This window comes from Garra rufa, chromosome 2 (assembly GCF_049309525.1).
Source record: "Garra rufa chromosome 2, GarRuf1.0, whole genome shotgun sequence".
NCBI classification, from domain to species: domain Eukaryota; kingdom Metazoa; phylum Chordata; class Actinopteri; order Cypriniformes; family Cyprinidae; genus Garra; species Garra rufa.
This window is the reverse complement of record NC_133362.1, coordinates 33,246,372-33,273,840: the sequence shown is the minus strand read 5'-3', so window position 1 is coordinate 33,273,840 and position 27,469 is coordinate 33,246,372. Positions and strand designations below refer to the sequence as shown.

The window sequence follows — 27,469 nt, the reverse complement described above, 5'->3', positions numbered from 1 at the left end:
TGAATGATAGGCGAGCATTTGGATGTACTGTCTGATGTATTATTACCACATAGACCAGCCTTTAACGATCTGTCCTGTCTGTCACTTTTTCTGCAACTAAGCGACTAAAAAATTTTGGTCGAACAAGCCTCTTCTTGTCGACTAACGGTTAGTATTAGGAGGCAGCCCTAATACTTTTTAACCACAAATGACGTTGGAAAGGTCACATGTGGTTTGTTTGCAAAAAGGTAATGTAGGGTGAAAAATTCATCGTAAACACTGGATCAGTCTACATTACGTGTGGCCTTTCCAACATGATTGCGTAATGTCAAGCTAGTGCAAATTGAGCATATGTGGTTAAAAAGTACATAATTTTTTATTTTTCGTAGAAATTGACTGATCGTTTTACTAGATAAGACCCTTATTCCTCAGCTAGGATCGTGTAGAGCCCTTTGAAGCTGCACTGAAACTGCAACCCATTGGTTGAAGTTCTAAAGAAGTGACTTTTTTATCAACTTCAGAACATTTCTGTGATGTAAATCTTTTCTTTGTCTTTCTTGTTTCAGCAGCTAGTGGAGGGAGGAGGCTCGTACTACCACCTGAACCACAGCGAGCTGGTGAATTTGCTAATCCAGCGGGATACCGAGCTCAGGCAAGAGCGGGCGGAGTACGAGAAGCGAGGGGCGCTGCTGGAGAAGCGCGAGACGGAGCTAAAGAAGATGAAGTTTCTGATCAGAGATCTAGAGGATTATATCGACACGCTTCTCGTACGCATCATGGAGCAGACCCCCACGCTGCTACAGGTCCGCCCCAAGATGAAATGATACAACAAACGCCTCCACTATCCCTCCACAAATCCTGGCCGCGGACATCACAACCCTGCACTGCTACAGCAACCATATAAATGTAGAGAGCTATCTGGCGCTGGGTGATGGGTACGGAGGAGAGGGTGTAGATTTGGGATGTCCAAAAATACCTGGGCCTCTACTGGGGGGGGGGGTCCGTATGCACTGCAGGTTTGCATTGATGGTTAAAGGTCGGCACTCTGCTGCTAAACATCAAAGCTGAAAGCTGGTAGATCAATTTTTGACACGTGTCAGCTGATATTCACTCGCTAGACAGGTCACTAAGACACATGCCAGTCCAGCTACGTACCAAAACCGCCTGTTAGTCGAAAGGAAGGCATGACTGCGACATGCCAGTCTTCTAGTGCTAGTGTGAATGGTTTTTAATGAACGGAGAAAAGCATTGATTTATCTTTTGTTTCTTCACGTTTTGACATGTAACGCTCAGCTGCTTAAACCGAATGAGTTGGAGATCACTCGAAAGCGTGCGAGAGGGAGCGTGAGATGTAGAAAGCCAGTTTCGACTCTGCTTGTGCCTCCCTACATGTCTTCCGCACTTTACTTAAGAGCTTAAGGGTAGAGGCTCACACCTGCTGACCTTCTCGCTTCGGTTCGTAGGTCAGCGTCCGTCCTCTCCCTTCCTTCGCTTGAGCCAATGCACGTACATCGCTGCCAGTGCTTTCAGGTGTAATGAATGGGATATATACTGTATTCATTGCATATATGCCACTCTGACAAAATGCCAAATGCTGCCTTATCATACAGTGTTTTCTCCATTCTGTTCTCGCTGAACGCATCACTTTTAATTAGATTGCACATACAGCTAATGGCGGAGGTTAAACTTTCCCAAGACTGTTAGGTATCGAGACGAACAAATGGATCTGAACAGAGAACGAAAGCCATAACAACAGCAGATCTCTAAATTAACGTTACAGTATTCTCAATACCGCAACGGCTCTCTTAATGTTACTGTAATGTAATTCTGGTGTTTCTATGATGTCGCCACTATCAGTGTTGCCACCGTCTGTGTACAATGTAGCACTATATGTAGATGTGTGATAGAGGCGTAGACCGCAGCACTTTTAAACCTTACACCGAGGCCGTTCTTTCTCAACAGCTTGGGAAGTGCACATAGTCAAACGCACACGTTCACAGACTAATACTCCTCTAAACACAGGATATTCATGGTGTTTCAGTGCTAGTCCCTGCTAGAACGCTCGAGATCTATCAATACCATATTTCTGTGAGTAGAAGCACTTAAGGACTCGTGTGCTCTGAAGGTTTGTGTGTCAGGCTATTGAAGATGAATGTTCATTTATTAAGGCTTAAACTTAAAAGTTTACAATTTTTCGAGAATATGTTGTTTTAATCATGCAAATACCTATTTATGTTTTTTTTTTTATGTTTGCTTTGTGGCCAGGTCTGAACAATCTGTTCACTGTTTTTTTTCTCATTTTCTTAAATGCTGTTTGTGTACATTGTGATTATTAAGCCTAGGATTTCCTTTCTTAAGGTCAGTAGTAAGAGAAAGCAATAGATGTGAAGGCCAGGCTTTTGCAGAAATTAACAGATTCATACTTTTCTAGGTCTAAACAGATGGAATGTAATATGAAATATGCGCTTAGGTTGTCACTGTGTTGAAAGCAGTTTATATGAACATTCACCAACACACACACAGTCCGCAGCCTAGTAAGAAGGTGTGTTCAAGTGCCCTTGGCTGAATGTTATCATGAGATGTCATGAGATGTGTGTGTAGAAGAAGATTTGTATGCTTTTAATGGTGACGTTGATAATCAAAGCTACATTTTATGTAGTACAAACTCTGGAACTTGCAAATAAAAACTTTTGTTTACTATACTACATTTCAATTTTATTTTTTAGAGGTCTGGAATGTCTTTTTTTTTCTTTTGAGGGCATTTAAAACCTAGATATTTTTTTTAAAGAATCGCAAAGGGTTTATTTTAAAAGTTGTAAGAATGTGTCGGAAAGCAGCTTGATCCCTGAATCCTCATACAGGCTCAGTTCTTCCTTCTACGGTGTAAATTTCAGTGTCACGATCCAAATAAGAATGGCTTAAATTAACCTCACGTACCAAGTAGCATTTAAGCACCGAACATGATGGGTATGTTCAGTGGAACTATTTGTTTTGAGGTGCAAAATATCTGAAGTGCTTCCCTGAGGTGCTGTTTGATTGGATGTTCAGTGTGTAGTTACACGAGTGTCCACTGGAGGTTGTGATGTATTCTTTTTATCAAATGCCTCATCTGAGAGATTGACTTTTGGTGTGCTCTTAAGCATCTCTGCTAAGAAAAGGTCTCTGTTGATGAAATAAACTTTTCACTTTGGGATGCATCTCTGACTGTCTTTATTTGACATGAAGACAAAGCTCACATGGGTCTCTTAATGTTAAACCACTATTTCAACACTAGTATATGGAACTAATTAAATTTAAACCCATATGACATTTAGCTTTCAGTCACACCATTAGTCAAATATGTTAAGATTTGGATTCGCTCACACACAATAGAGGCCATTTTGGAGATACTCGGATGTAAACAACAGCATTGATTGCACGGTTTATGTACTACTGAATAGTTCTGCTAATTTATGCTATCTAAACCATGGAAAAAACACGTGGAAGCTGCTAAATCATATAGAGAATGAATTAGTAAGCAGGAAAGGGCACAATATTTTGTCAAACTGAAGTTAATAGGTGGTAAGGATATGTACGAGCAGTATTATTAGTCTGAGATATTAGCCTATTATTTCACCTGCCTGACCAGAAATAATAGGAACAAACGCGAATGCTGTCAAGATGACATGACAATGACCATTCTCAGGGAGTTTCGTTCAGTTCAGTGGCATTGTTTATGTTTAGTCTATTAAGTCCGTTTGCTATTTTTAGATCATATTAACAGAACATAATTTACAACAAAATTAATATCGCACAGCTTGTATGCAAACTATTTGAAGAATATGACTATCTTGGATACATTATAGGGTATAACACACCCTATACAGTAACAAGGTCATCATAATGACTAAACACCCACATGATATAGTTAAGACGGCTTAAATTAGCCTAATTCATTAATTAAAGGATAAACAACATTTCGCTGATGTTCATGGCAAATTGTCAAACTACTCTTCACCTAATTCATCACCCATCCCTGGTGAAAAAAACAGCTAAAACCAGGTCATAGCTGGAAGGCAGGCTGGTTTTAGGGGGGTTTTGTCCACTTTTTCAGGCTGGGAAACCACCAGCTAAAACCAGCCACTTCCATCTTAAACCAGCTAAGACCAGCCAACCAGCCTAGGCTGGTATTAGCTGTTTTTTTCAGCAGGGACCTTTGACCTGTTAGAAAACAACATTACCCAAAATGCATCGATACGGATGACTCGACCGCTTAGAGGGAACTCTACGTAACTTTTAGATCTCGGTTAAACTGCCTTATTGACTGCACTGTGCAACTGTGAACGCCTGCCATGCCTGCATCGACTGAGTGCCCTCCGTTTAGACTCGGCGAGTCTCGGTTTGATCAGGTAAACAACAGCCGGACTCAGTGCATACGAAATGTGAACTTGATATTTTGCATGTGGGTGATTTCTTAAGGCTCACTGCAGACGGATTTAAAGACAGAATATTTCATTGAATTGTTTGGGAGGAATCGTCTTTTGCAGCTCAAAAGATATCCAGTTAACTTTCCTCGCTAAAACCAAATCAAAACTAAGCAGTTCACTGCAGTGTCTGCTTCTTCCGCCCTCACTGCTTGTTTGAGTCGCATTAACAGTGACCTCTGTTGGTGACATAACTGCTTTGCAAAACGTGGTAAGTATTAATGTTGGTGCTTAGAATAAGTCAAACACATGTTGTAGGTTATAAGAGACCTGAATAAGATATTAAGACAATAAAAGACATTTACATATATAATTTATAAAAATGACCCTGTTCAAAAGTTTGCATACGCTTGATTCTTATTGTGTTGTTACCTGAATGATCCACAGCTGTTTCTAAAGTGATAGTTGTTCATGCTTCCTTTGTTTGTCCTGAACAGTTAGACTGCCTGCTGTTCTTCAGAAAAATCCTTCAGGTCCCACAAATTCTTTGGTTTTTCAGTATTTTTGTGTATTTGAACCCTTTCCAATGACAAAGTTTTGGTATCCATCTTCTCACTGAGGACAACTGATTGACTCATATGAAACTAGGTTCAAATGCTCACTGATGCAGTAAGGTTAGTGAAGGGGGGTGAAAACTTTTGAACAGAATGAAGATGTGTACATTTTTCTTATTATATATCATATTTTTTTTTCATTTAGTACTGCCCTTCAGGAGCTACAGAAGATACCTTTGAAAAACCAAAGAATTTGTAGGACCTGAAGGATTTTTTTTTGAAGAACAGTGGGCAGTTTATTTGTTCAGGACAAACAAGGGACTCATGAACAACTATCACTAAAAAAAAAAAAAAAAAAAAAAAGCAGCTGTGGATCATTCAGGTAACAACACAGTATTAAGAATCAAGTGTATGTAAAATTTTGAACAGGGTCATTTTTATAAATTCAGCTATTATTTTCTCTTGTGGACTATATATCTTTTATGTAAAATATCTTATTCAGGTCAGTACTAAATGAAAAAATAACATGCATTTTGTATGATTCCTCCTATTTTGGTCAAATAATTCAAATTTAGCAGATTCTGCAAGGTATAAGTAAACTTTTGACCTCAACTGTATACTGTATGTGAAAAATAGATACTTTAGAGACCTTTTAAGAACATTTTTGACTTTCTTTAAGGGTTAAGTTACTTAGAATCGACCCCTATAATTAGCACTCCCCGCAATTAATTATTTTCGAGCTTCAGAATCAAGTATGAAGAGATAAAACGTCGTTAAAAACTATTTTGTGCCAAAGCGAGTTCATTATAACATATTCTCTATTAAAACATGTGGAAACTGGAACATTCACTGCGACAAAAACAATTTAAACCATTTTGTATGCATTAGTGACTCAATAACTTTAACCTCGAAGGAAAAAGGTAATTTATTTTTTCATTCATTTATTTATTTAATACAGATGATTCACATCTGCTGTTATTGCTCCAGCGGTACCGTCCTTCGTATGTGTAAAAGACCGTCTGTTAGACGTGATAAACAGAGAATATGTTGCGTGCTGCTTCATAATCTTGCATTCGCCTTTGCGCACACACATTTGAAGCTTTTAATTGCGCTGGAAGAACTTTTTAGGTCTACGGATCAGCCAGCAGACAGTTGGTGCGCGCGCATAATGAGGCGGACACACCTGGCGCGCGATAACAACTGGTTTGGCCCTGGTGTCAGAGTCTGCATCAGCAGCTGACTCCCGCGTCTGGAGAAAGTTTCTGGGACCTCAGAAATCATTTGATTAACAATTTAAGAAAATTGTCAGCATATGATTAATAATCATGATCGTTAATCACGAAACTGAGCTATTCCTGTTCCACACAGACCTGACTTCCAAGACAAGAAGTATGGCTACTTAATAGGCTATTTCTCGAAATCATTGGATTGTTTAGGGGGAAATCAGCGACAAGCATAAAATTGAACACACAAATAGCACACGTTAATTTAGTTTTTACAATAGGGTTATATAGCCTATAAATCAATTAAAATATAAAAATATCTTTTCTTGACTTAACCGCAGAATGCATTTTAACAACTAAAGATCTTCTCTACACTACTGAGTAAAAAAAAAGAAGACATTAAATAGAAAAGTGAATATCTCACCTCACTTCTTGTCCCATAATGTTTAACTTAGAACTATATCTATAGAATTAAAGGGATAGTTCACCTAAAAATAAAAATTCTCTCATTAATTACTCACCCTCATGTCATTCAAAAACTATAAGATTTTCTTCTTCTTGGCGCACAAAAAACAGTCTCGTAGCTTAATAAAATTAAGGTTGAACTACTGATATCACATGAAATATTTTAACAATGTCCTTACTACCTTTCTCTATACCTGATCTAATGACAAAAAACATACCTGTGGGAACTTTTTCACAATATGCTAAATACGTACCAATAAGTAACACTAGAGGAGGTAAACCAGTGAGCACTTCTAATCATTTTTATACATAGTAATGATTACAGATCTGTATGTTTCGCTTTCTGGACGTAACAAGCTTGCTCGGTAGCTCAGCCGGCACAGAATTGGATTTAGGATGCCGAATCCTTGGGAACGAATCCAGTGAGAAACATGACTCACGATGAAAGATCTGAAAGATGAGAGTTCGAAATACAAACTAAAACCGCATGCTTACAATTGCGTTTCTATGTCATATTCACTTTTGTTCATATCGGGTAGGTTTAGGTGTAATGCCGATGGTATGTTATTTTAAAAGTCACAAAGCATTACAGTTATATTGCCACTCAATGGACATTTCAAGTCAGAACTGCTGTGACACATTCAAATCCTCCATCACATAAAATGTAACGTATGTATGTTCATCTGTTTCAGGGAAAAAACAGAACACTTTTTTATAGCACCATTCAGTGCACATTTTACATCGATTATGTCACGAAACCTACATGGCGGTACGTATTTTGTGAAACAGTTCCCAGAGGCACGTTTTTATCATGAGATCTGGCCCTTCAACATGGTAATTAGCTCTGAGCTTTCATCTAAAATATCTTAATTTGTGTTCTGAAGATGAGCCAAGGTCTTACATGTTTGGAACCACATGAGGGTGAGTAATTAATGCCAGAATTTTAATTTTTGCACAAACTATCCCTTTAAGTGGAATAAATATCCTCCAGGCAAGCACCTCTTCTTTCTCTTAATTTATTACACTTTGATGTTAGAAAACTATAAAACAATTTTCAAACATTTAGTTGAGATACTAGAAATTTATTTAAAAAAAGTTAAATTTCCTTCATGATAATGGAGTACAGTTTCTTTTACAGTTTCTTAATGTTTCTCTGTTACTTTTAGGGTTCATTTTATGGCAGATTAAGGCATTTCCTGGATGTGATTGACCCTCGCACACTCTTTGTATCACAGGTAAGCGAGAACCTTCTGAAATGTAAACCTCAAATGATTGGATAGTTTGTAGTGAATCCTGTTTTCTGTGTTATTCTTTAGAAACATTTAAATGAATGTATGAAACTCTTGGATCAATTTAAAAATGGAACTCTGCCTCTAGGTGTGACTAATGTGCAGGTAAGTTTGAGACCCATTAAAAGGTAATTTGGAAACCCCCATTATGCAATGTTTACTAAACTTTTTTTTGCCATATAGGGGTACCATATTGGGTTCACCAAAGAATCTTTGAGCTTCTAAAAGAACAATTTTCCCTAGTGTGAATACCATTTTAATACTTTAAAGGGGTCATCGGATGCCCATTTTCCACTAGGGCTGCAACGATTCATCGACATTGTCGACAAAAATCGATAATAGAAATAGTCGACAATGAATTTCATTGTCGATGTTGTCGCCAGACATGTTTTTTCCGACCGAGTGAGGCATCTCTCTGCTGAGAGTCGCACATGCGCATTAGCTTCTATGCTGAGCGATAACATACAGAAATGGCGGCGTCCATGGCAGCAGCTGCGCGTACCAAAACACGCCCGTTTCACACATATTCCGTCTGCAGTGCGTATGCGCTGCGTATTTTTTCTGCACCCATGTCGGATTAGCGTTCACAACGCACGAACTGCAAACGCGTTCTGTGTGAAAGCAAAACGAGTTTGTGCTGCTTCTGCACAGCATACGTAATGTACACGGACTGCAGACTGAGTATGTGTGAAACAGGCGTAAAGTTTGGGAGCATTTTAGCCTGCTACGGCGAATAAAAACCTGTCCTGCATGGTTTGCAAAGCAGTCCTTGCGCATCACGGCAGCACCTCGGTGATGCACGAACATTTAAAGAGAAAGCACGTCGGACAGTTGAATGAAACGGAGTTTGGCTCGCCTCGGTAAGATTTAAATAACATGGAAGCCAATACGTTTTGTTTTGGATATACATTTTTGTTTACTGTTTTATTGCTGCTAATGTGCCTGCCCCTGGTTTACAGGAAGAAAATGTTTGATTTTAATTTATTTTTTCTTATAAAACAAATGTGCCTGTCCTTTAAAAAAATGATAGTTTCTTTAATTATGCATTTATGTCTATACTGACCGAGCACTGTGCCTAATTGGTTTTAGACAGGGCATTTTTATTTACTTTCGTATGAATCGGCCTATCAGCAGCAAAGTTCAATAAAATATGCATTTTTCATTGAAGTACCCCCTTCTTTCTTGTTTACTATCATTTTCCACATAATTAAAACAATCTCATGCTAAATTTTAGAAAAATTAAATAATCATCCGATTAGTCGACTAATCGTTTCAATAGTCGGTGACTAGTCGACTATTAAAATAGTCGTTAGTTGCAGCCCTATTTTCCACAAGTTCATATGAATCTTTAGGGTCTTAATAAAACGGCTGTAATATAATTGTAGTGTAAAAAAACACCCTTTTACCTTGTCAACATCAGCTCTGCAAAATATCAACTCATTTTATTGCATGGTCCTTTAAATGCAAATGAGCTCTGCTCGCCCCTCTCTGGGATTACGAGGTGTACTGTTTACTTTTAGCAGCATTTAGCTGCGTTTATCGGTGAAACTTGCCAACAAGCACATTGTTAAGAAAGGCCCTTTACAAAGATGCATAAAAAACCCTTATACTCACTTCTGCTGTGGGTGAAGCTGCATCACGAATGATTCACACAAACATAGATGCATATGTAGATCGGGATTGGCGCTTTCCTTTTAAAACCGAAAGTAACGTTAATCCTCTGCGTCTTCAGCGGCTCAGATGTCGGTAGTAAATGACTCCTGCTACATTCATTATTACATCCAACAACAGAACACCTCAATCGCTCAATTAGAGTCTTCCTCTGCACCTGAGTCACACAATGGCAATCGTATTCGGACTGTTTCAGCTCGGTGAGGGCGGGACTAAGGTAAAATGCTCATGTCAATCAACTGTATGCCGTCACAATGACAAGAAGCTGAGAATGACCTGTTTTTAAAAAGGGGATATTACTTTTAAAGATTAAAAAAATACCACTGGGTGGATTTCTATCATTGTGGAGTGGTTGTGTACACAAACTACCAACACACATTAATGTTTAAACAACATGTAAAAGTTAGTTTTGCATCTGATGACCCCTTTAAAGAACCTGTTGTGGAAATGGAAAAGTTCCATAAATGTTAAAGACGCCAATAAAAAGCCTTTTTAAAGGGAACCCCGGGGTTTAAGACTTGTATGGCTTAATATAACAGAAATGATGTCTCTTATTTAAATATGTAGGAGAAAACCCTTGAAAGATTAACGTTATTTAACAAATTCACATCGTTTTATACATTTTGCACTATGGGGGCTCCATTATTTGATCAGTTAAAATGGTTGCACTCAGTGAGCTACTGGCACTACCTGTTGCTATTTTTACTGCAACACAACTAAAAGAGCGTACAGGTGGCGGTGGATATAATCGTAGACTTAAACCAAATGCTGTACCATCGATTTTTCCCACAAGGAGTCTAAATTTTCCTGGATATCAAGTGAAATCCACACTGAGAAGCGTGGCATGTTTACATCCTGCCAGGAAGGCATTTAGCGTTTCTTGTCTCTGCCATTTGTTTTCAGTAGCTGTGGTCTACTGAAAGCCTCAAAGGCATCAGGGCTAAAGTGGAGAGAACAAAGCCACTGGTCTTTAGGAAGTTTTATTCATCCACAAGCATCTTCCCATTCTTTTCTCCTCTTCTTATTGCAAAAAAAAAAACAGCGAAGGCGTGCATTGCTTCTCTTGTTGCCCATCGACTGAAAATTACAACCAAAGGCCACAAAATGTGGCACTGAATTAGTATTTTATTTTCCGAGTTCACTGAGTGCAACTACTTCATGCCATCAAAACAATTACTTCTCCTATAGTCAAAAAAAATGTATAAAACATTTTTAAATAGCATAAATCTTTCATGGATCTTCTGCTACATTTTTTAGTATATATAGCTAATGGGTATGTGAGCAAAGGACATCAGCCAATCAAATTTTCAAAATTCAAATTTGCATGTGTTGTGTAAAGAACTTCAGTTTGGTAACTTTAGTTACACAATAAAGCAAAGTGAGGACGAAATACTTGTAAACATTTCCCTCTTTTGCATGTTTCTCTGTTTTTCGCAATAGCTTTGGGAGGCACAGAAGATTAAACAGGTGAGTGTGAACAGCGTTGAAAGCCTTTTACAGGTTGCTATGATGAAAGAACCTGCTCACATCACTCAACATCTTCATGCGCAGTGTGACACGCATTCACAAGCTGTAGTTCTGTATAGCGGTGTAATGAGAAAAGAATTACGTCTAACCTCAGCATGGTGATTCTCCCATCAGCTCGCTCTCACCTCTTATTCTCTCTCGTTTCCTCCTCTTCATCCTGTCTGCTGTCTGTGGATTCATTATGTCCTCAGGCCATCATCCATCCAGACACAGGAGAGAAGATCCCCATGCCCTTTCGCATGTCAGGTAAGGGTGTGAGTGTGTTTTCGGTGTGTGTGTGTGTGTCTGTCTGTGTCAAGGGTGGTAGGTAGTTTTCTGCTTGTTACCAGCTCTGGAGACTGGAGTTAGGTAGTAGGGGGTCTCTCTGGACCGATCTGTTGGCAAAGGTCACACTCAGCTGGGCTCTGATTAAACCCTCTCCCTCCTGCTGTCTGGAAGTGTTGTTGGGCCACTCAGAAATAGGAGTATTTTAGTCTTCTGTTAACGCCACTATTTAAAGAGAGAACAGATAGGGAGAGACCTGTCTGACAATTATGATGGCTACCTCTGAACCATGCTATCTTTTATGAATAATGAGGATTTTATTAATGCGTTAAAGGTCAGTAATAAAGTCATAATGTCATATGAGAGTCTATAATCCTGATCATTAAACCAAACATGACATGAAGTGTACTTCTGTGGCCTGATTCAGCTTAATCAAATGTCAAAATTACACTCTTAGTGATGTTTCTGTTATTGGATCAAGGGTTCATTTTCTCTTTGTGTTGGCATGCGTTTCTCCTTCTCTATTTAGGGTTTGTGCCCTTTGGTACTCCAGTGGTACGTCATTGTGAAAAGATATTCAACTTTTTATTCTTGTCTAGGTAATCAGATATAAAGTTTAAATCACTACGCCTTCTTTTATAGGTTGTGGGCCTTCTTTTACCCAATCAGACATTCGCTTCCACCGTCTTCTGGCAGGTATGTGTTTTTCTTGTCTTTACAGATTAAAAGTCAATCTAAACTCTGTTTACTATGAACTCACTGTCTCACTGTCTTTCTCACAGTGGCTGAACCAGAGCCACAACGCCTGTGTTAACTACTGCAACCGTAATGCAACTAAGGTACAGTATATAAGTAATATAATAATGACCAGTACATAAGGAATAGCATATTTTATGTTCACATATGTGACCCTGGACCACAAAACCAGTCATCAGGGTCAATTTTTCGAAACTGAGATTTATACATCATACGAAAGTTGAAATAAATAAGCTTTCTATTGCTGTATGGTTTGTTAGGATAGGACAATATTTGGCTGAGATACAACTATTTGAAAATCTGCAATCTGAGGGTGCAAAACAATCTAAATATTGAGAGAATCGCCTTTAAAGTTGTCCAAATGAAGTTCTTTGGTATGCATTTTACTAATCAGAAATGAGGTTTTCATATATTTATTGTAGGAAATTTACAAAATGTCTTCATGGAACATTGATCATTTTGACCCATACAATGTATTTTTGGCTATTGCTACAAATATACCCGTGCTACTTATGACTGGTTTTGTGGTCCAGGGTCACAAATAATCAAAAATATCATTAAATAGTAATGAAAAAGAAAAAATAGAGTGCTGCACCCTGGTTCTCTCATCAAAAACCCAACAGGCTTTAGGATCATTGCAGAAAAAAAGCTCTGTGACCAACAAAAAATGTATGATTTTCACACATTGTTATTATAATTCACAGATAAACTATATTTTGAATTCGAGGCCTAAATGTAATCAGGCTATAAAAGAACTACACCACGGTCACATGATTTCAGCATCACCATCACAAAATGTATTCATTATAAACAGAATGACTAGTTGAATTACGTAATTTATTGACAAAAATTAATCTGATATGAAAATGTTAACGATTTCAAAGGGGTTACATCTGAATATTTTAACTCATATAGATTTGATTGATTTCTTTCCCAAATTGCATTAGCTGCTCTAAAATATGAGATTTAAGACACAATAATAACTCGATAACTGTATTGTTTTTTTCATAGCTATTCAACTTACTCTGTTATGATTTTAAATCAGTATTTTACCTCAAAATGGTCTTAAAGTAAAAAGAGGTGCTTAAATCTGTTTTTGTGGAGGCTGTGCTTTAAAGTGACATTTTTATCTTTCAAGTGATGGATTTTGAAAGTTAGAAATTAGTGTTGATTATTATTGTAAGGTTAACCCTGATTGGTTTAAATGTTTGAAAATGATTAACAGTTAAAAACATTTGTTAGAAAGTAACAAAAGAGTAATCAAATGTAATCAGTTACATTACTTTAATAATGTAATTTGAATAATCACACTACTTGACCTGTGTCCTTGACTTACACTACACTACTTAAAATGGGTAACTTGTAAACTGTAACCAATTACATTTCTTAAGTAACTTTGCCAACACTGATTATAATTAATACACAACACAAAATGTTTATTGATTGGTTGTTCATATTTGAGTGTTTTCCTGCAAGGCTAGAGTTAATGTGTCATGTAACCCATTCATGATATCTTATGGCTGTTTAAAAATAGCTATGCTAAGCTATTTAAAAGCTATGCTTATGCTACTGTTTTAAAAGCAGACATTATACAGCATTCTGGATATTTACAAGAAGACCATTGTGCAGATCTTGAACAATGTCAAGATGTGAGACATATAATATATTATAACTATGGGAAATATAATCTATTGTAACTTTAGAGAATAAAATGTGTTACAATAAATCATAATATTCTAAAATGTTTTAACAAAAAAAGATAGTAAGTATTATAATGTATACATTATAATGTATTATGTATTATATGTATATAAATGTATTATGTTGCGATTCATGATATGATGCATGTTGTTTTTGTAATACTTTACAGTAAGGTTTCATTTGTTAACATTAGTGACCCTGGAACAAAAAAACAGTCATAAGGTTAATTTTTTTTTTTTAATTGAGATGTATACATCAGCTGAACAAATAAGCTTTCCATTGATGTATGGTTTGTTAGGATAGGACAATATTTGGACGTAATACAACTATTTGAATATCTCGAATCTGCTAAAAAATCTAAATATTGAGAAAATGGCCTTTAAAGATGTCCAAATTAAGTTCTTAGCTATGCATATTACTAATCAAAAAATACTTTTTGATATATTTACAGTGGGAAATTAATATCCTAATGATTTTTTGCCATAATAAAAAATAGTATGTATTTTTGGCAGTTGCTACAAATACAACTACAAATGTGCTTAGAAAGCATTATAAATAAAGGCTTCATAGAAAGTGTTACCAAGAATGTCATATTCATTAATTTTATTCAATTAATTTTTTTATGTTTTCAGCCCACACCGACGTCAACATTTTTCCAGGGTTACCTCGGCGCAGTCAGCAGTGCGGTTACTATTGCAGTGAGTTCACATGCAAAAACTGTATTATGTAATTTGATGTGTAGAAAGAATTCTCTTTTAATCACTGAATTTTGAATTGCCATTTCACGCTAACAGAGAAAAATATTATTCATGACTTCTCCAGTGTTATAAGAATTGAATTGTAATAAGCGAACTGATAGAGCCTGATAGCATCACATAAGCACACAGAGCCCTTTGCTGTAGTTCACATTGCTGAATTGCATATCCTTCTAGTCACGCCCCCTGTGTCCTCTAGAGCCAATTAGCTGCCCTGCTGGGCGGCAGTTTGATGCCCAGGGGCATGACAAGCAGAACCATGGTGACAACAGCTACAAATGGCCCCATGCCTGTGAGAAACATGGGAGGGGGCACTAATTAAAACTACAATCCCTCTGAAGACCCCCACTGGGAAGGGAAGGGATGTGAATGGGTTTGATTCTCAGATGTTTGTTAGACGAGCCTTTAACTGGAGCTCACAGAGATGACCAGAGGCTCACGGGGCAAGACGAGAAACAACTTAGCATAGCCTGTCATGACCTGTCATGTAGCCCACTGGGAGTTTTGTGCTTTTAAAGTCACTATGAAAACAAATAACGTTTTTGACTTCATGGGTTATGTTTCTTATATTAGATTGATTTAATATTTCATTGTTTCACTAGATTAACGGGCGGTTTAATTTAAAGACAGAACTCATAAACATGGCACTGTCATGCACTATAATTATGTGCGATGTCACTCTCTAAAAAAAAGGGCAGATAGGTGTAATATAAAGCCCGAGCTGTGGCACAGTGGGTAATGCAAGTGCTCCGCACATGTAAATCTGTTGCACAAATGAGCATGCAGTTTAAATTTCCTCTCTTTCTTAGTCTAATTTTCCTGTCTGGTCTATATACATTGTCTTATAAATTTATGTAGCCTATATATACAGTTGAAGTCAAAAGTTTACATACACCTTGCAGAATCTGCAAAATGTTAAACCAAAATAAGAGGGATCATACAAAATGCATGTCATGTTTTTTTAGTACTTACCTGAATAAGATATTTCACATAAAATAAATTCACATATAGTTTACAAGAGAAAATAATAGTTGAATTTATAAAAATGACCCTGTTCAAAAGTTTACTTACACTTGATTCTTAATACTGTGTTATCTGAATGATCCACAGCTGTGTTTTTTTGTGTTAGTTGTTTATGAGTCCCTTGTTTGTCCTGAACAGTTAAACTGCCTGTTGTTCTTCAGAAAAATCCTTCAGGTCTCACAAATTCTTTGGTTTTTCAGCATTTATGCATATTTGAACCCTTTCCAACAATGACTGTATGATTTTGAGATCCATCTTTTCACACTGAGGACAACTGAGTGACTCATATGCAACTATTACAGAAGGTTCAAACACTGAGAGATTTGAAGATCAGGGACTTATTTTGTCTTCTGGGAAACATGTAAATATCTTCTGTAGATTCTAAAGGCAAGTACTAAATGAAAAAAAAAATGTATTTAGGCAAAATAAGAAAAATGTACACATCTTTATTCTGTTCAAAAGTTTTCACCCCTCGGCTCTTAATGCATCTTTTTCTTTCTGGAGCATCAGTGAGCGTTTGAACCTTCTGTAACAGTTGCATATCAGTCCCTCAGTTATCCTCAGTGTGAAAAGATGGATCTCAAAATAATACAGTCGTTTTTGGAAAGGGTTTCAAATACACAGAAATGCTGAAAAATCAAAGAATTTGTTGGACCTGAAGGATTTTTCTTAACTGTTCAGGTCAAACAAGAGACTCCTGAACAACTATCACTAAACAAAAAAACACAGCTGTGGATCATTCAGGAAACACAGTATTAAGAATCAAGGGGATGTAAACTTTTGAACTGGGTAATTTTTATAAATTCAACTATTTTCTCTTGTGGACTATATGTAAACGTCTGTACTACAGTTAATAAACATGCATTTTGTATGATCCCTTTTATTTCAATAAAATAATTAACATTTTGCAGATTCCGTAATGTGCATCTAAACTTTTACATAATTGTATAAATGTTTATTAAAAACATTATAGTGAAATTAAATGTAATTGTATGTGTGCACAGGTGGGGCTGAATCTGCTTATTAAAAGAGCTGAGCATTTCAGTCCAGCTACAAGAATCCTGGTCCAGCGGTTCATCCCGTTCCCTGCTGTTGGTATGTACATGTGTGCATGTTTATGTATGCACTGCTTTCTGGCATGCACCACTTAATCTGCCCTGTTGTGTTCATGACAGAAATCAAGCATCCTGTCATGCGGTCTCGCTAAATTGCTGATTATTAACGCATAAAGCGATCGAGTAATGCACGGTATTAATTAATGCATACAGTTTTCAGTCAGCTCTTTTGCTGTCTGAAAGCTCCCGTCTTTGCATTTGTAATGACACTCAATTTCTAAATGAGCATTTGTTCAGACTTTCATTAAACCGCAAGCGTTTGTTTATTGTTGTGTATTAACGTGTTGTGTTTTGACTGATCCTGTTGTCAGAGGGGGCTGCTGCTGAAATGTTATCTCCATGTTCCATTAGCGTTCTGAGGCTCAAACAGGTCCAGAGGGGCCGAGGGAGACTGTCCCACAATGCCTTGGGGATGCTTGGCTGTAATTAAATTGTTTTCGTCCCCCACCCCACCCCTTTAATTAAATCAGCAGGTTCCCCCTCACCTCTCTGGGCAGGGGTAACGGGACCTTGTTAGCTCTCGGCTGCCGCTCTCTAATTGGTTAATTAGGCCTAAAGTGCTCTCTGTGTTAGCACTGAGTTCCCTGTCTCCAGGCCGCCATGTTGTTGTTGTTGTTGTTTTAGTGTTTAGTTATAAAAGGCAATCAAATCCGGCTAACAGAATGCAGTGGAGACAGTGTGTTTGAAAATTGGCTTTGATCGACTCCTTTTGAGTTTTTTTTTTTTTTTTGCAATAGCACTTATATACATTTTAAGTTGAAGGCAATTGAATCTTTTTTTGTTAACCTCAAAATGACATCCTTTTCAATTCAGAATTTTATTTTATAATGATTTTTGCCTCTATGGGTGACCTAAAGCAGGACCTCCTTCATATAAAATTTAGTATGCGTTTGTTTATGTTTCTTTGTTCTCCATGTTTGATTCTCTCTCTCTCTTTGTGTGTGTGTGTGTGTGTGTGTGTGTGTGTGTGTGTGTGTGTGTGTGTGTGTGTGTGTGTGTGTGTGTTTAATTGGCCTGGGTCTGAACCCCTCAGAGGTGAATAGCTATTTACTCAGCCAATTAACTCAGCCCCACAACACTGCAGCACTGAGCACTGATAACTCACAACACAAGGCCTGTAAATTAAAAATGCTTCAGGCTCTCTTTATTTCTCTGTTTCTCTCTCTCTCACACACACACACACACCAATCTCACCACATGCCACAGATGATAATGCCAGGAAGTAAATCATTATTCTAATAATTTTTCCGCTTGTGATTCACGTGTGCACTTTGACATGACCGTATGAAACTATTTGTTTTATATCCAGTTAACCCCTCTTAGCGCCGACATTTCAGATCAACAATGTTTTCCAGTTTTGATTGCTTTCATTTTAATATTCACAGGTGGTGACTCTCTAATAGATTGTTACTATTGTATTCTGTTCGTTCTATAGTATTTTTTACTATATATGCCGTGAGAGATTGTGGTAAGATGTGTCATGTAGCAAACTGTCGATAAAATTAGTGATGTGACCACATATTTAGAAGAAAAAAAAATGTAATGCTTAAAAAATGTATTACATTTATATACAGTTGAAGTCAAAAGTTTGCAGAATCTTCAAAATGTTAATTATTTTACCAAAATAAGAGGGATCATACAAAATGCTTATTATTTTTTATTTAGTACTGACCTGAATATGATATTTCACATAAAAGACATTTACATATAGTCCACATGAGAAAATAATAGTTGAATTTATAAAAATGAACCTGTTCAAAAGTTTACATACTCTTGATTCTTAATACTGTGTTGTTACCTGAATGATCCACAGCTGTGTTTGTTTGTTTAGTGATAGTTGTTCATGAGTCCCTTGTTTGTCCTGAACAGTTAAACTGCCTGCTGACCTTCAGAAAAATCCTTCAGGTCCAACAAATTCTTTGGTTTTTCAGCATTTCTGTGTATTTGAAACCCTTTCCAATAATGACTGTATGATTTTGAGAGCTATCTTCTCACACTGAGGACAACTGAGGGACTCATATACAACTATTACAGAAGGTTCAAAAGCTAACCGATGCTCCAGAGAAAAAAAACGATGCTTTAAATCTGGGGGTGAAAACTTTTGAACAGAATGAAGATGTGTACATTTTTCTTATTTTCCCTAAATATCATATTTTTTTCATTTTGTACTGTCCTTCAGAAGCTACAGAAGATACTTACATGTTTCCCAGAAGATGGAAACAAGGGACTCATGAACAACTATTAGATATATGAATACAATTAGATATATTTTACATCTTTCTCATTTCTTTTGGCCTAGTTGGCAGTTTAGATGTAAAATAGCATAGCTTATAACCAATTTTTCTCCCTGTAATGCTGTAATTAATTACTCACCCTCATGTCATTCCAAACCCATAAGACCATTCATCTTCGGTACACAACTTAAGATATTTTTAATGAAATCTGAGAGCTTTCTGTCCCTGCATAGACAGCAATGCAACTGACACGTTCAAGGCCCAGAAAGGTAGTAGGAAATCGTTAGAAATTGTTGAATGGAGCTGTTATTTTTGTTTTCTTTGTGCACAGAAAGTATTCTTGTAGCGTCATAAAATTACTGACATCACATGGGCTATTTTAGTGCTGTCCTTATTTCCTTTCTGGGCCTTGAACGTTGTAGTTCAATTGCTGTCTATGCAGGGCCAGAAAACTTTCGAATTTCATCCAAAATATCTTAACCTGTTCTAAAGATGAACGAAGGTCTTACAGGATTGGAACGGCATCGGGGTGAGAAATAAATGACAATTTTCATTTCTGTGCACTGAGCACACTGACTGCTTCTTATATTTCATGTGTTTTCTTGTTTGAGAACATGTGAGATAGTGACAGAAGTCCAATTTACTCGATTCTCTCTCACTGGATCCAACTAAGGAGAAGTTGGGCATAAATGGAATTTTATTTGTGATCAACTCCTGTTTTCTAACTTCAGCTCTCCCCTCGTTTAGCAAGTGCCAACGTGTGTAATGTTTTGCTGATGCGCCACACTGAGCTAGCGGAGGGCATCAACCTACTGGACGACAAAGGCGATGTGGTGGGCACCTCAAAGCTGGCTGCCAGGCATGTGAGTATGGATCCTTTTGCACGTGTACGGTGAAAGGTTACTGGCAGCTTTTGTGCAGCCCTATTGTGAGTTCTGGTCTGATAAATGTCTTTTTTTTTTTTCAGGCTCTGATGGAGACATCCCTGACTCGTGTCATGCTGCCCATGCCTGTTCTCCTACTGCCGCCTTTAATAATGGCCATGCTGGAGAGGTCAGAGAAGTTTTTGTCAATTTGACATTTCAGACTTAAGCTATTTTTACAGCAGAATCACACAGTTTACCTCAGAAATCACACACCCATGTGCACCATATGTCTTGGTATATTTGTTATTCACAGTTTGATGTGATCACAACTATTTATGTATGTATTTAAAGGAATAGTACACCCAAAAATCAAAATTATGTCATTAATTACTCACCCTCATGTTGTTCCAAACCCGTAAGACCTTCGTTCATCTTCGGAGCACAAATTAAGATATTTTTGATGAAACCTGAGAGCTTTCTAACCCTGCATAGACAGCAACACAACTAACACATTCAAGCCCCAGAATGGTAGTAAGAAAATCTGTAAAATAGTCCACATTTGAGACTATTCCTTTAATGTCTGTCTATCCATTTGGCTTAGGAGTCCAAAAGTCCACATTAAAAACCTGATTTTCTTGCATTTAAATTTTAGTTTAGAAAGAAGTTTTAAGATTTTAGGTAGGAAAGAAAGTTTTTTTTAAGTTGTCACAAAAAATACTATGCTGAAAATATAATTCAGTGTATATCAAATTGTGAAATGCAAAATGCCCATTTCAGTTGAAGAGTGGAATCGACTCTTCACCAGCATTTTGATGACTGATAGACTGTGTCGCAACCTCCTCAAATTCTTCCTGCTCTGATTCGCAGGTGTGTGCGGCTATGTGTGTGTGTAGGTGTGTCTGTGTGTGAGCGGCAGTAAATGGTGAGTTGTCCTCTGCTATGCTGCCTGTCAGCTCACCCTCACTGGCTCTCAATGGAGCAAGAACAGGGCTGCAGGAGGGTCACTGCTTTGAGGGTGGGGCTGAGGGCCAGGACTATCCTTGATTAATTAGAGCGCTGAGAGGAGTCTGTGTGATATATGTGTGGTGACGAAACCTTTCACCTATCTCTCTAACTGTGTCCGAAAACCAAGACAGCTGCTTTGCTGAACAGTCCGTGGTTACGTTTTTGCCTTAAAGTAGGAAAATAGTTTCTAATTGACTTGCAAGACACAACAGTGTCACATTAAATGATCTAGATGGGCCAGTTGTTCGAAAAGCTTATATATATTTATGTAGGCCTAAAAGTCTACCTACACCTTGCAGAATCTGCAAAATGTAAATTATTTTACCAGAATAAGAGAGATCATACAAAATGCATGTTATTTTTTATTTAGTACTGACCTGAATAAGATATTTTACATAAAAGATGTTTACATACAGTCCACAAGAGAAAATAGTTGAATATATAAAAATGACCCTTACGCTTGATTCTTATTTCTGTGTTGTTACCTGAATGATCCACAGTGTTTTTTTTGGTTTTGTTTTTTTACTGATAGTTGTTCATGAGTCCTTTGTTTGTCCTAAACAGTTAAACTGCCCGCTGTTCTTCAGAAAAATACTTCAGATCCCACAAATTCTTTATTTTTTCAGCAGTTTTGTGTAGTTAAACCCTTTCCAACAATGACTGTATGATTTTGAGATCCATTTTTTCACACTGAGGACAACTGAGGGTCTATAAAATAATTACAGAATGTTCAAACGCTCACGATGCATTAAGAGCCGACTGTATATATTGAATTTTTTTTATCTAATCCGATTTCAGAATCCTTTTTTTCCTATTGAACAACCCATTTTCAAGGTTTGATCCAATCGCATAGCTGAAATCCAATCAGATTGCTTTTTAACAACTAGCCTGAGGAAATTTAAATAAGTTTTAGACATAACCAAGCTAATATATATACCTTTGATGCTTATCTGTATCAATTGAAATTTTACAAAATTAAAAAAAAAACATTTATGAATTCAGTTACTTCATTCAGATGCTATTCTTACAGGGATTAACTGCCAATAATATATCATACAGTGATTTTTACTATATCAAGATTTTTTAAAATGTACTTTTTATGTCTTCTAATGTACATAATAATGCATTGTATGATCTCATTAATAATTGTAAATATAATATTATAATACATATCTATTCATTGTTGCATCTTTGGTATATTAAAGTACATGCCAAACAACCAATTTAAGCTGTAACAAGGAATCTGCAAATATTATAATGCATTTTAACTTTACCATTGTGTGAAAATATGTAATGCATTACATTATGAATACCTTCATAATGCATTATACATACAGGCTTCAAGTAAAGTGTTACCCAAAAATGATTTGATTACATTTTGAATGCCTTTTTACCCTCATTTTTATATTTAGATTACCTTTAGAACACCCCATCAAATAAAGCTAATAATTTATAACTCTCTTAAATGTAGTCTTTAGCAAATCTCAAGGTGAAAATCTACTACAATAAATATATTTGTAGCATTTTAAATAGATTTTTTTCAAAATGCACTTTATATATAGTGCACTATAAAAGTAATTAAATGCATAAATTATGCCTTCTAATGCACCTTCTAATGCATTGTATAATATTTTGAATAATTGTAAATATTATAATACGTTATACTACTGAACTACTTATTGTTGCGTCTTTAGTGCAATAAAATAAAAAAAAATGAAACAAACAACTAATTTAATATGTACTGTGGAATCTTTAAACCCTCATTTTTACATTTAAACAACCTTGAAGTTAATCCTAAAAAAACCCAAATAATTTAATAACACTTTTAAATGTAATCTTTAGCAAATCTCAAGATGAATGTCTATTTTGTGGTACACTATTGTACGCCATATACTGGTCATAACATGAAAACAAATATTGTGCATCTTTAGTATCACAGGATGCGTTTGTTTTAAAGGCAGCGCTGTTGTTTACTATCTGTCACTTGAGTTCAGCTTTGACCTCTTCAAGGGAGAGTGACGGATGGGTGTGCTGATTTATTTAGAGCGGTTGATGGACACGATAAAAGGTCTTTAACATACTTTGATCCTTTCGCCCGTTGCGTTTCTCTCCCAAACATACACAAGCATGCACAGAGAGAGAGGGAGAGAGAGAGAGTTTCTGGTGGCCAATTAAAGCTCATCATGCGTATGTGTTGATGAAGTCATCATTAGGCAGTCGCTGCCTTCATTAAAGCAGGACTACTCTGGAGGACTCCTGCAGAGCACGCTATCCCACAACCCCCCACACGCACTGCGGCCAGGGAGATAGGGGGAGGTGTCAGGGAGCAATCACGCACAGCAGTTCGAAAGTGTCAGTGAGCGCCTTCAATAATAAAAATGGCGGGAACGCTCCCGGTTCTGCCAATAACCTATGCATTTTTGTGGGTGTTTGTACGTTAGGCTCCCTCTGCTGCAGAAGCACCCTCGTCTCGGGCTGCCTGTTCACAGCGTGGTGTGTCTCTGTGCGTTCGGCCTAGCTCTGCCTGTTGCCATCAGCCTGTTCCCCCAAAACAGTCAGGTGAGCACTCGCACACGCCTCCCTCCATCCGCTCGCACTCTCCCTCGCACTTTCTCTCCGTCCCTTCTTTGTCTGCCACGAAGACGGTTATGGTTTAAAATGGTGTTTATTAAGCTGTTCATCCATATGGTTACTGAACTGCAGACATATGTGCTGCCAACTACTTCTATTCCTCTCCCACCCCTCCCCTCCTCCTCTCCTCTCACTCTCTCGCTCCCTCTTTACACTTTTCCGAGGGTTCCAGACGAACGCTCCCAAAAAACTCCACTCCTGTCCCCCCCACCTTTTCACACCCCACAGGATGTCTGTTTCAGATTCTGCCTCACACACTCACACACTCACTGCCATCTGTTTCTGAGCAAAATATTGCAAGTTTTGGCCCTGCTTTGGATATTTACCAGTGCTCACTGCTTCATTTTAGCTTCTTATGATGGCTGAAGTGTCAGTTTTGACTGTGAAAAATGCTCCAGGCTGGAAAGACATGGCACACTTTTAATTCTCATTTGATGAAACATTTTAAACATCTTAATGACTTAATGATTGCTGTGAATGGTTATCTCACTCTAGCCAAAAGATCTGAATCTTAATGTCAGGATAAAAATAAAAACATTCCGTAATCAAAACAGAGTAGTCTTATCCTAGCATTAAAGCTAATGCTGACCACATACAGTATGTGACCCATAAGTAGCATGTGTACATTTGTAGCAATAGCCAAAAATACATTGTATGGGTCAAAATTAGCCATTTTTCTTTCATGCCAAAAATCATTAGGATATTAAGATCATGTTCCATGAAGAAATTTTGTAAATTTACCGTAACTTAATTTTTGATTAGTAATATGCATTGCTAAGAACTTCATTTGGACAGCTTTAAAGGCGATTTTCTCATTATTTAGATTTTTTGCACCCTCACATTCTAGATTTTTAAATAGTTGTGTCTCAGCCAAATATTGTCCTTTCCTTACAAATTAATAGAAAGCTTGTTTATTCAGCTTTCAGATTATGTATTAATCTGAGTTTCCAAAAATAATTGATCCTTATGACTGGTTTTATGGTGGGTAACATATGTGGTTTTTGCGTATACACTCTTAAAAACAAAGGTTCCAAAAACGTGTTTTTGGAGTGATGCCATAGAAGAACCTTTTTTGCTTCCCCAATGAACCTAGTTCCTAAAAGAACCTTTTTGAAAAACCTTTTTCTTTCGAAAATTCGAAGAACCTTTTTTCGACTATAAAAAACGTTTTCTGCATTTGAAAGGTTCCATGGATATTTAAGGATCTTCATAGATCCATTGATGCCAATAAAGAACCTTTATTTTTAAGAGTGTATGTGTCTCTTGTCATATTTTGACTGCACCTGTTTTCTGTCTCTCAGATTCACGTGTCACAGCTAGAGCCAGAGATCGCTGCTGCAACGGAGTGCCAGATCCTGACCTACAACAAGGGTCTTTAACCCGTCAAAATGCTTGACAGCAACTAATGTGTCTGTCCCTCACGGTAAATCTCTCATGTGAACAGAAAAATGCAAAGCGTCATTACAGATTTCGATTGCATCTCACTGGATTGTTCCTGCTGTGTGTGAATGTGAATTCTCTCTCAGCCACACACAGAGACAGACTCACACCAGCGCTAATCATCCTCTTTTTATGCACTTGAACATGGAAGTTGCAAATAGAGGATTTCAGGATATTTACAGCAGTGAAAACAAGTATTCTTTTGAATTTTCCTGTGATGTACTTTAAATTTACATAATTACCAGCCTTCCCACTCAAACAGTTCTGTATTAGCAGACTACAAAAGGCTGAAAAAGAAATGTTTACAAAGTAATTGTTAAAAACTATAAATAAACAACCAGTTTTGGTATTTTAAAGAATTATAATTGATTTTTTTTTGAATGACAGAATTAAACTGCCTATTATCTTCTTTAAATGCTTTTACAAACCCCAAATGATGCTCAAATTGAATAGGACATAAAAAATAATAATGAATTGATATATATATATATATATATATATATATATATATATATATAAATTATATCTGTTCATTTATTTCACTTTAGAGCCTGATAAAAATTCATTTTAACGGCACTAATTTTATTAACGCGCGATTAATGCAGCGCGCATTTTCTGTTTGACCCATTACCTAGCCCATAGTTAAAGAAATGGATGCACAGTGTTGCCAACCTAGCGAAAATGTCTAGCAACAATACATAAACACAGAATTGGACAAACCTAAATGATTCATTATTTCAACCAAATTTGGACATTTTATTCTCCAAAAGCCTATTTGAAACCTTAAAAGTAGACACTTTACTTAGATTTAATTGCTTTCTATGGACATAAAAATTTTTGTAAATTTCTTTTGACATGTACATCTTAACGTCTTTGACCCATATATATTACAGGCAAACCAAAAAAAAATATTCAGATACCAGATAATTTTTTTTTAACTAGTTTTTTTGCCACTGTTACTCTTCATACAGTAGATTACCAGTAAAATTGATAGAAATTTGGGACCAAAAATTTGATTTAACACTTTGGCCTGACCATGTTTTGTTACGTACCTTTCTAATAAAGTTATCTCACATCATCAAGATGAATTTGTTCTGACACAGTTTAACTCTGATTTCTTGTCATATTTTACTGCCATTTTCTAAACCATAGCGAATAAACTGTATAAATGTGAGAAATGTTGAAGGTGTCTGAATAAATTTTGGTTTGACAGAACATACACTATTCCTACAGAAAGGTTATTCTATAACTGTTCTGTGTAGTTTAGTATCTAACATACTAAAATTTATCAGATGATTTTTCCCATTTTTTGACATTAGTTTGCTTTTATGTTTGCACACTGCAGAAAGCACACACTCAAATAAACGATAAAATCAATTGTTTTCCCCTTTTGCTTTGTTCAAGAAAAATACACAGAAATATTTACTATCATGGTTAATGAACAGAAACAATGTACACATGCAATTCCTGCTTTCTTTTCTTTTCTTTCCATTTGTTCTGTTGTTTTTAGATGATTGTATCACTGCTTTTATTTGGATGTGTTTGACTTCCTTTTGCTGGGCTGTAAAATGATTCCTGTAAACTTCTATTTTATCGTTAGATCCATCGCTAGAGTGAGGGAGTGGACCTGTGTGTTTTTCTACCTGGTTGTCACGGGAACAGATCACAGTGGGCAGTAGTGAGGAGAGACAGGACATGAAGCCGCATGCACAACATGCACATGACCGAATTAATGAGGGTAACATTAGTGCTTATACCTTCCTTTTTGTCAGCTTTAACTTCCAAATCAAGAGAAAATAGTTCCAGTGAGCACAAAAACAGTTCTATCAAGGTATAAAACCACAAAACCAGTCTTAAGTAGCATAGGTATATTTGTAGCAGTAGCCAACAATACATTGTATGGGTCAAAATGATCGATTTTTCTTTTATGCCAAAAATCACTAAGATGTTAAGTAAAGATCATGTTCCATGAAGATATTTTGTAGATTTCCTACTGTAAATATATCAGAACCTAATTTTTAATTAGTAATATGCATTGCTAAGAACTTCATTTGGACAACTTTAAAGGTGATTTTCTCAATATTTAGATTTTTTGCACCCTCAGATTCCAGTTTTTCAAATAGTTGTATCTCAGCCAAATATTGTCCTATTGTCAGCTTTCAGATGATGTAAATTAATTTTTTTTTTTTTTTTTTACAAAAATTGACCCTTATGACTGGTTTTGTGGTCCAGGGTCACAATTGGTAAATATGGACTAAAACCAGATCTATGAAAATGATCTGTCCTGTGACGGATGCATCTAACTTAACTATTCTCATATTCAGAGAAAACAGAAATTTTAAATAAAAATTTAATGAAAATACTTTTTTTTGCTTCAGTGTTGGTATAATTACTTGTTGTAGATGCAGTGCCCACTGTAATACACTTGTAATGACAGTTGTATATTCAGTAATTTGCTATAAGAACGTTTCCACTGCAACTGATTCAGTTGCAAAAATTGCTGATGACTTGATATATAAGTTTGTGAGAAGAAGCCATTGAGGTTTATTTTAAAACAAGCAGCCAAGT

General features: G+C 36.7%; 2 protein-coding genes across 4 annotated transcripts in view; both read left to right on the top strand.

Annotated features, from left to right (window-relative positions):
* Positions 1–3,170, top strand: part of rab11fip5a (RAB11 family interacting protein 5a (class I)) — a 33,555-nt gene extending 30,385 nt beyond the window's left edge. Inside the window, exon 5 of one of the 2 annotated variants that reach the window (XM_073834127.1) lies at positions 549–3,170. In XM_073834127.1, the coding sequence (XP_073690228.1) occupies positions 549–803 (255 nt within the window). In that variant the 3' untranslated portion in view covers positions 804–3,170. Of the gene's footprint in view, positions 1–545 lie in introns of both variants that reach the window. The other variant, XM_073834126.1, reaches the window with a different exon arrangement.
* A 1,053-nt stretch (positions 3,171–4,223) lies between these two features.
* Positions 4,224–27,220, top strand: sfxn5a (sideroflexin 5a). 2 transcript variants are annotated; one of them, XM_073835128.1, is made up of 15 exons: positions 4,224–4,367; positions 7,791–7,859; positions 7,941–8,018; positions 11,025–11,051; positions 11,303–11,357; positions 11,905–11,930; positions 12,018–12,071; positions 12,158–12,214; positions 14,465–14,530; positions 16,615–16,705; positions 19,707–19,822; positions 19,927–20,012; positions 23,272–23,389; positions 24,763–24,884; positions 26,502–27,220. In XM_073835128.1, exons 1-14 carry the CDS (start codon positions 4,311–4,313, stop codon positions 24,838–24,840), a joined length of 978 nt encoding a protein of 325 aa, XP_073691229.1. In that variant the 5' UTR covers positions 4,224–4,310; the 3' UTR covers positions 24,841–24,884; positions 26,502–27,220. The 2 variants fall into 2 exon arrangements, with proteins under 2 accessions (XP_073691229.1, XP_073691228.1); XM_073835127.1 differs by lacking the exon at positions 26,502–27,220 and having other exon boundaries at positions 24,763–26,233.
* Positions 27,221–27,469: the final 249 nt, after the last annotated feature.